The sequence below is a fragment of the Oncorhynchus nerka genome, linkage group LG16 (genome assembly GCF_034236695.1).
Source record: "Oncorhynchus nerka isolate Pitt River linkage group LG16, Oner_Uvic_2.0, whole genome shotgun sequence".
Classification (NCBI taxonomy): Eukaryota; Metazoa; Chordata; class Actinopteri; order Salmoniformes; family Salmonidae; genus Oncorhynchus; species Oncorhynchus nerka.
Window position 1 is genome coordinate 17118084 of NC_088411.1, and position 8788 is coordinate 17126871.

General features: G+C 40.3%; 1 protein-coding gene across 1 annotated transcript; it reads left to right on the forward strand.

Annotated features, from left to right (window-relative positions):
• Positions 1–3905: 3905 nt before the first annotated feature.
• Positions 3906–6717, forward strand: LOC115144116 (uncharacterized). Its single transcript, XM_029684858.2, has 4 exons — positions 3906–4105; positions 4239–4610; positions 5081–5211; positions 5717–6717. The coding sequence occupies exons 1-4, from the start codon at positions 4039–4041 to the stop codon at positions 5867–5869; spliced, it is 723 nt and encodes a 240-aa protein (XP_029540718.1). The 5' UTR covers positions 3906–4038; the 3' UTR covers positions 5870–6717.
• The last annotated feature ends 2071 nt before the right edge of the window (positions 6718–8788 follow it).

An 8788-nucleotide genomic window follows, 5' to 3' on the forward strand; every position in this document is an offset into this window, starting at 1 on the left:
TCCAATACCATATTTGCATTTGCATGTGCAGGGATGCTGGTGTGATCGAGGTAGATATGTATAGGGGTGAGGGGAATAGGCAACAGGATATAAGATGAACAGTGTAGCTGCAGCTTGCACGTGAGTGGATGTGTAGAGTCAGTATAAAATGTATGTGCATATTATGTGTGAGTGAGCAAATGATGGAGTGAGTGTTTGTGTTGGAGTGACGATGTCTGTGAGTGTGTATATATTGAAATAAAAATGCAACCAGAGGATGGCAGTAAACCTGTAAATAGTATGCTGCTGTGGCTGGATATTGGAGCAGGGCCCAGATCTACCCTCTTTCTTGTACAGTGTGTATTCTATTTTGGGAATCAGGAAAGTCTGGTTTAGTTTATTTTCCTTTCAAACTGTAAACATATTTGACCATATATAAGTCCATGTTTGCTTTTACTGTTTGATGCTTTGTCTCAGCAGTGCATACTACATATTGTTTCCGATGAGTTTGTCATGAGCTTTTGTTTTCATTGACTACACTAAAGCTGGTTGTGTTTTCTTTTTTATTGATGCAGTAGTAGTTCAGATGGGGAGAAGTCTGTCCCTAGTAAAGTGATGCTCTGCCTTCTTAACAACACTATCAACAGGGCAGGTCCTACAGGCCCTAGTTTTGTCGACCATGACTCTTCATGGATTTAGTACTGTAGATATGTGGTAGTGTTGGAGTAGGGGCCTGAGGGCACACCGTGTGTTGTGAAATCTGTGAGTATTGTAATGTTTTTAAAATGGTATAAACTGCCTTAATTTTGCTGGACCCCAGGCAGAGTAGCTGCTGCTTTGGCAGGATTCAATACAAATACAGCCCCTACAAACATGTGATTGGGAATGTTGATTGAGCCCAACAAAAAGTCTAGTGAAAACAGGAAAAAACTATTCAGGCTTTGTCCACCCTCAGGGCTCATCTTAAAACCTGTCGAGACCTGTCAGAGAGAGACATCGTGACAGTGTAATACTGCATCCTGTTGGCATTAGATTTGTTTAAGGTACCTCCTCCAATGAGATCCATATCATTTGCAGATTGCCTCAGTAAAGATAGGGAAAGTTAAAAGTGGAATATCCACTCTCTCCACCCACTCACTTCTCCCACAGTTATAACCTGGGACACTGCATTGTATGGATTTATTGGACAGAAGAACCTCCAGAGGCTGGGAGCTTGTAAGTGCATTATATGTACTATTTAGATCATTGTGTGTGTGTGTGTGTGTGTGTCAGGATTTATTAGTCACCTGACTTCGAGGTGACATCTCATGGTTACGCTCAGGGTCTCTTTCTCAGAATGACCTTTAGAGTCTGTGTTTGATGGTGAATTCAGCTGAACTGTGGGTGTTTCTTTGGCACTGAGGCTGTGGAGAGAGGAAACTGCATAAACTTGAAAATATTTTGGTGTACTCTGGGACTAGGGCTGACACAATTAGAAATCCCTGATCACACTTGTAGGTGATGTCATGGCAACGTTGGCTAGCTAAACTCATGCACAGAAACACATCATCGGGTCTAACGTCATCACCTGTCGAACTGCGGGACACATGAAAATGTGTCAGTTTGTCACTTTCATGACCTGGCCTCCACAATCACCCGACCTCAACTCAATTGAGATGGTTTGGGATGAGTTGGACCGTAGAGTGAAGTAAAAGCAGCCAACAAGTGCTCAACATATGTGGGAACTCCTTCAAAACTTTTGGAAAAGCATTCCAGGTGAAGCTGGTTGAGAGAATGCCCATTGTGCAAAGCTGTCATCAAGGCAAAGGGTGGCTACTTTGACGAATCTAAAATCTATAATATATTTTGATTTGTTTAACACCTTTTTGGTTACTACATGATTCCATGTGTTATTTCATCGTTTTGATGTCTTTACTATTATTCTACAATGTAGAAAATAGTACAAATAAATAAAAACCCTTGAATGAGTAGGTATGTCCAAACTTTTGACTGGTACTGTATATATATTCCACTTTGACATGACAGAGTATTTAGTTGTACAATTAAATACATTTTAATCCCACTTTGTAACACAATAAAATGTGAAGAAATCCAAGGGGTATGAATACTTTTGCAAGGCACTGTACATATACTCTTTAAGTTAGTCATGTGTTGTGGTCTTTTTTCTTTGTGCTTTAAGACAGATAACTCGCTGGCAAAATGCTTCTGTTGTTTCTGTCTCTGGTTTTGGGAACTCCACAAGGACAAGGTAAATTTCAAACTGCAAACTTAGGTGAAATTATGTTTGTTTTGGTACAATATAATACAATATAATACAGCATTGTTATATATGATAATGAACACTTTTATCATTGTATGTATATGAGCATATTTATCATACTGATCATCCATTGATATCCTTTTATTCATTGATATCCTTTTTGTTTTCCAGGGGTTACAGTAACGTGTGACAATATATCGGTTTCAAAAGACCAGCAACTGACACTGTGCTGTACAGTGGATTACACTGCCATACAAACTATCAAACATGGGACGAAGGGGACCACAAATGACACAACATGTGTTACTGAGTGGTTTGCATGGAAGTATTCAGATAATGTACTACTGAATTGTAGTAAAGACTGTCACATGAAAGAAACGGAAGCACCACACTGCTATTATAAGAAAGAAAATGTTACAGAAGCTGATGAGGGTAATTACACTTTTTCCATTGGCACAAACTGTGGGATTGTTTCAGGGACAACAAGCTTTTTCACTGTTACAGATACTGGTGAGTACAATGCTAAAGCACAAAGCACTACATCAACTACTCCTGTGTCAATTCACTGTCCGGTAAGATATGCTATGCTTTACCGGACAGTGACCAGTCTATATTGACTAGGGTTAAATGGGCCCTGAGTTTTTCCCGATCATGTGATATGACCAGGAAAAGCTTTAGTAATTATTAAATGTGATAATACAATATTCCTATATAAATTCAATATAGGGCTTTGTACTGTGACGTTTGTGAGTATTCCGTGTGTTCACAGCAAACTTATCTTTATTTTCTCAGCGAAAGGTGTTGACAACTGGAGAAAGCAACAAGCTCCTGTATGGTCAGCTCTGGTTGTTATCATCAGCATCGTCGCTGTTCTGAGCGTTCTATTGTTTCTAAAAACTTCTCGTTCTGGCAGAAGATTGATGGAACGACTCAAGAGTTCTCTGACCCAGAGCAACAACAACACTGATGAGAGCCCTGAAGGTTCAAGAGAGGCCGTTACCTTGGTGCCTGCATAACATTCAGCGTGAGCCAGTTGTCTTGTTGGTTCTTTCGAAATGAACTCCACGTTGACCTCTGCTATGTTGCTGTATGTCAGATGCATTCCATACCAATAAAACACTACTCACTTTTGCACCTAAATTAGTTTTGCACCAACATTTGTGGAATCACTTAGTGAAATCACTAATAATCGTCTTTCACAGATAAAAAGGGTGCTAAAAAGGGTGCTATCTAGAACCATCCCCATAGGAGAACCCTTTGAATAACTCTGGTTCCAGGTAGAACCCTTTTCATAACCCTTAAGCTTGTATACAAAGGGAGTTGGTTTTGGTCTATATATACATCGATGTTGTAATATTCTCACAAGCATTGTTTTCATAACTACTAAGCTAAACTTGTTTTTAGTTTTAGCCTAAACTCTGACGTAATTTTCTGGGACTCATGTTTTTTTTTATGAATATAAAATGTTATTGATTTGTGTACAAATAAACGTTTGGAAATAACCAGTCTTCATAATGTTATTTCTCTCATATAGAGCTTGTTGTCTTGTGCCGAATTATTATCTCCAACAATAATGTACATTTCAGTTATCACAGCACATAGAGTACCCGTCAGCAGAAAATAACCACAATACTTCCTGTGAACAAGTCAACAGAGGAAACTCTTCTCTATCCATTTATTCAGTTGTTCACCATTTTACCCTGCCAAAAGACAGTTCACCAGTCAGTTGTGAGTGTTTTGCGCGTGTGGAAGAGTGTGTGGAGCTCTCTGATAAATGCAGCTGGTACCTAGTCGGCAGGATGGATGTTCTGTTGTGGAGATGTGTGCTGGGACTCCTCTGCAGCCCTGCAGTGCTCACCTGGACAGGTAAGTGAGTTTTTAGTTGACCCTAAATGGACAATTAACCGTCAGAGAGAAAAAAAGGAGGACCATTCTTGTCTTCATAATAACAATATGTCTAAATCCTGGGCCCCTGTCTATCTATCTCTCTCCCTGCAAGTTTCCCAGAGCCCCAGTGCCGTAGCTCTGATGAAGGTCAACTCCTCAGCCGAGATCCTCTGCTCCACATCGCTACCGGACCCCACAGGCCTCTACCTCAGGGGTCGATTCCACAACAACAGAGATGTGCTGTACTTGTCGATAGCTGACAGAGCAGTCGGTAGGACCACAATCCACAATGGGTTCAGAGGTCGGGTCACAGTGGTGTCAGACCAGGACCAGGAGGTCAAGCGGTGCTGTGAGTTCACACTGAGACTGTCCCAGCTTGGGGTGGAGGACACAGACAGTTACTACTGCAGCTGGAGGTACTACGATACCAAAGGGAAAGTGCTGGTACAGCGGCACAGTAATGGCACCATCATCATTGTCAGAGGTACTAATATTATTATTTTTATTAAAGAAGAAGAAGAAGAAATGTTATTCATCAGGGTTAGGGTGAATTCCATTTTTCATTCAGATTGTCTTTCTCTTCCTGGATTAACAAAGACTTGGTATCCAATCATTATTCTAGAACTGTCTGTTCCACACTTTTTTATGATGCGGTGTGAAAATATCAATCTCTACTATTTCAACGACATACCACAACTGATGTAAGTGGTTTTAATGTGCTAGTACAAGCTATGATCATGATTAGTGCACAATATGTCAGGTATTGTGTTCCAATATGTGCAATATGGACTCACCATATTCCTTTGAATTTCTTTTGAATGAGTTTTCCCTGAGCAGTTAACCAGGCCAGGAAACCTCTGGGTCAGAGTCAAAGGGCTATAATGAGGGCCCAGAGTTTTTCAAGAAGACATGAAGCTGAACCACTTCTTCTAATTCCCTCTCCCCTCCATACAGAGAGAGATCCAGAGAAGGGCTGTGGCGGCGGTCAGACCATCATGGAACTCATCTTGATTGTGCTGAGTTGGACGGCCTTCATCGTCATCTTCTTCCTCTTCATTGGAACTCTGATGTGGCGATGCACACGGGTAAGCCAATGTTTCCCTTATATTTGCCACTGCAAAAACATTCAAGTAGTAATTACAATAATTTTCGGGATGGTAAAAACGTTTTCAGTGTAACATTAAACATATTGGAGCAATTTATTTTTCAATAAATAAGATTATCTTTGAGAACTAACAATCACCATTCTCAGGGAGAATCTGAAATTCCAAAAATGCCATGGGCTGGGTCCCCCGAATGATTTCTTTGTCATGTTTGAGTCATTCCAGATAGCATAAGAACAAGGCAAGGTCAAGGCTAAATGTATATAATTGCAGGAAATTATCTTTAAAACTGAAAATTCTCTCAGTCCTATGACAAAATGTGTAGAATTGCAGGAAATTAGCTTCAAAACAGCAACATTTTGTCTCTGCGGCCAAGAGGAGGGCCTATAAAACCGTGCCTTTGCCCATGCCCACTAACCCCACCATTTTGGATGAAGTCTAAGATGAGTGTGAATATGAATTTAAACATCTCTATGTTTTCCTACAGACCAAAAAGCACTACACACCAGCCAGGGACAATAGAAGACACCACCATCACCACCACCAGCATGTGTGTCCACAGCACAGGCCTACTGCTGACCCACAGTTCATCTACTCGAGCAGCTCTCCAGGCCATGTCGACTTTAAAGGGATACTGTAACATTGAAGGGAATGGAAGAAGTGATTCTGCAATTGTGGTAATGATTTACCTTTAGAGTGTCTACGCAGTTAGGCCTACTGTCTGTTCTCACTAATGGAAGGTTCTTTACTTACTGTTTTTGGCTAGATTTCGGATATATTTTCAGACGTCTGTCTGAGCAATCCATTATTTGCGTTTATTTGCCAAGTTGGTAGTTGTGCATTTCTGTTCATTGCATCTGACAGAAACATCAGTGCAATTAAATAGTGTGCAATTATGTGCATTTTGTAGGCTACTGTTCTCATGAGCTTTTTCTCACCAAATGTCTGTTTTTCTCTTCTTTTGTGTCTCCACTTCCGATTGTTATAGGAATTGTCTATGTTAACAGAAAGACTCTTTCTATGTGACTCACTGATACTAACAGCAACGTACCATACCACATCCTGCAGTTTGATGTCTGACAAGCTTTCAGATCATATATCGGCTGCCTAATGTGTGAACGGGTCAATTGTTTTGTTTTTTGCACATCCTGTAGATTTAATTGTTTCGACAATGTTGTGCTAATCTGTTAGATTATCCTGCTCTTCATCTGACATGTCCTAATGTGACCAAGCTGAATATACATTCCACGCAAGTGAGAGATATAAAATAGGCATGTGTCAGTCAAGTCAACACATACCCATTTAAAGAGATATTGCTGCATTACTTTGTATTTATGGATTCCCTGGTCTCACTGACAGACAGCGGCGAGCCCCAGCTGTTTAGTTGATTTATATATATATTTTTGGGGGGTTGCGTGTTATTTTGGCATTAATACGTGTCACAAATCAGTTTGCAAACAATGTGAAAAAAATAAAGCTGCATACAGACATGGTCTCTTTTTGCTTTCTTGAGGCAGCTTCAAAATGCGGGTGTTTCAGCCTAGCTCAGTGATTTCTGTGGTGGTGGAGCAGCCAGTGGAAAATATGGAGCGTCGAGGTTGGTAATGTTCTTTAGTTGCACCGTGATTGGCTCAGTGTTCTGTCACTCATGGGGACACTACATCACTGCAAAATCTACAGGGAGAGCTCGAAAATTCAAGCCCTTGGGTGCTGCCACAGATTTACATTAGAAGTGCGCAACCAAGCAGGCTCAAGGTCATTGGCACAGATAGAATGATGTCAAATCACATTATATCTACCATAGCTTTGATTGTCGTCAATCTACTGGCAAATCCTTTTCAATCCTTGTCATATGAAGAGAAATGAAAGATAAAACGTATCGGTGCTCATCGGCCATAAACATTACACAACAAGTTGGAAATCGCAAATTCAACAATGAGTGGTTGAGAAAGAATCAGTGGCTAAGTGAAAGCTTCGCAAAACAATCACTAGCCTGCTATTTAGTGGAGAGGGTGTGTGGTCCAGGTCTGGGTTTAAGGGTCTCTTTTCCAAGCTTAAAAGGATAAACATTCACAATAACACACCATGGGCCAGAAAAGGTTGAATACATTGACCATGCTGTCAAAACAACTGGGAACTCTGAAAAAAGAAATCTCAGACTGGGAAAATACTTTTTGAACGGTCATCCAACTCAGAATTCCAAGTCGGAAACTCAGGCCTCTTTCTAGACCTCTGACCTGAAGATCACTAACATCGTGAATGAACATTGTTTTCTTGGAGTTCCCAGTTGTCTTGAAAGAACCATAAATCCTGAGAATTCCAGACTTTGATGACAAAATATTCCCACAAGAAGAACCGCCATGCCACCTTCCTGTTCAAATGAGCACAGCACAACAAGGTGAGTCCAAAAATGTATTGTATGCTGCTGCATAAATGATGTAATATATCAGGGAGATATGTATACTGTAGCTAAGAAAGTAATACTAAGTGTATGTTGGTAGTAAGCTCTTAGTAGCCCATGTGCGTCACCCTAATAATCTGGTCCCTTTCCCCCTCATAACTTAGCCTACTTTTCTGACTTGGTGGTGCACATGTAGCCTATAGCCTGTTTTAGAGAAATGTCATCATTGAATATTGTAAGTGCTTTCCTTGTCTGCTTATATGCCCCCTTATTTATCCTACGGTTCTGACTTGGTGTACAGGGACAATACTGTAAGAATGGACCATGTTCTGAATTCTGTTGCTGAACATTTGAAAAATGCTGAACAAATTCATATTGACTTTGTCCATCTTAGCTCGCTCACTAATATCTTAATCAGAATTACGGATTGCCTTTTATCTACTCATCGTTCTCTTATGCCATAGTTTGTACATTTCAATTGTCAGTAGAAACCACATTTGTTTAAGCAAGTCAGCCATATCAGCTATGTTTTTTTTTAGAAAGGCAGTAAATTATGCTGAATGAACTGTTTCGCTGCCAGAGAGGGCTCCGCTGATAGCCAGGTGGAACGGTGGTAAGGATTCACTCCATGGTGCTGAAAAGAAAGCTCTGATATTGGGACATCTTTATGTAGGCCCTAAGAGTTTGTGGGCACAGTTTGTCACCCTTATAGTGCAGTTGATGTATTGTTTAGTGTTGGGTTGTGTAGTGGCTTTGCTGGCATGCATCTAAAAAATATATGTTTTGTTTGCCCCACCAAGATTTATATGCTAACATTGCCACTGCTAACAGATATTGTAGAGTTTATGAGAATTTGGCACTCTACAGGGGAATTTCATGAGACAATTATCTAGGGCTCGTCAATGTCTAATCTAAGAATACATTATGGTGTCTGAAAGAGAGGACATAGTAATTCATTTAAACTTCAAAATAAAACATGGTGTAGAAGCTATTGAATTTATTTGATGTAGAAACCCAACAAAAAAACACAGTGATGTTCAAGGGCGCCAGAAATTCAAAAGCAAGGTCTTGTTATGTAACTGTGCGTGTGTGTACCCTGGGGTCCTGATAAATCCAAGACATTGACCCACTATTACCTTGGGTTTAGAGATTATTATC

Bases quoted from the DNA above. Each gene is read 5' to 3' on its own strand.
- LOC115144116 (XM_029684858.2), top strand. From the start codon at position 4,039: ATGGATGTTCTGTTGTGGAGATGTGTGCTGGGACTCCTCTGCAGCCCT. The intron at 4,106-4,238 runs GTAAGTGAGTTT...TCTCCCTGCAAG, and splicing joins TGCAGTGCTCACCTGGACAG to TTTCCCAGAGCCCCAGTGCC. The intron at 5,212-5,716 runs GTAAGCCAATGT...GTTTTCCTACAG, and splicing joins TGATGTGGCGATGCACACGG to ACCAAAAAGCACTACACACC.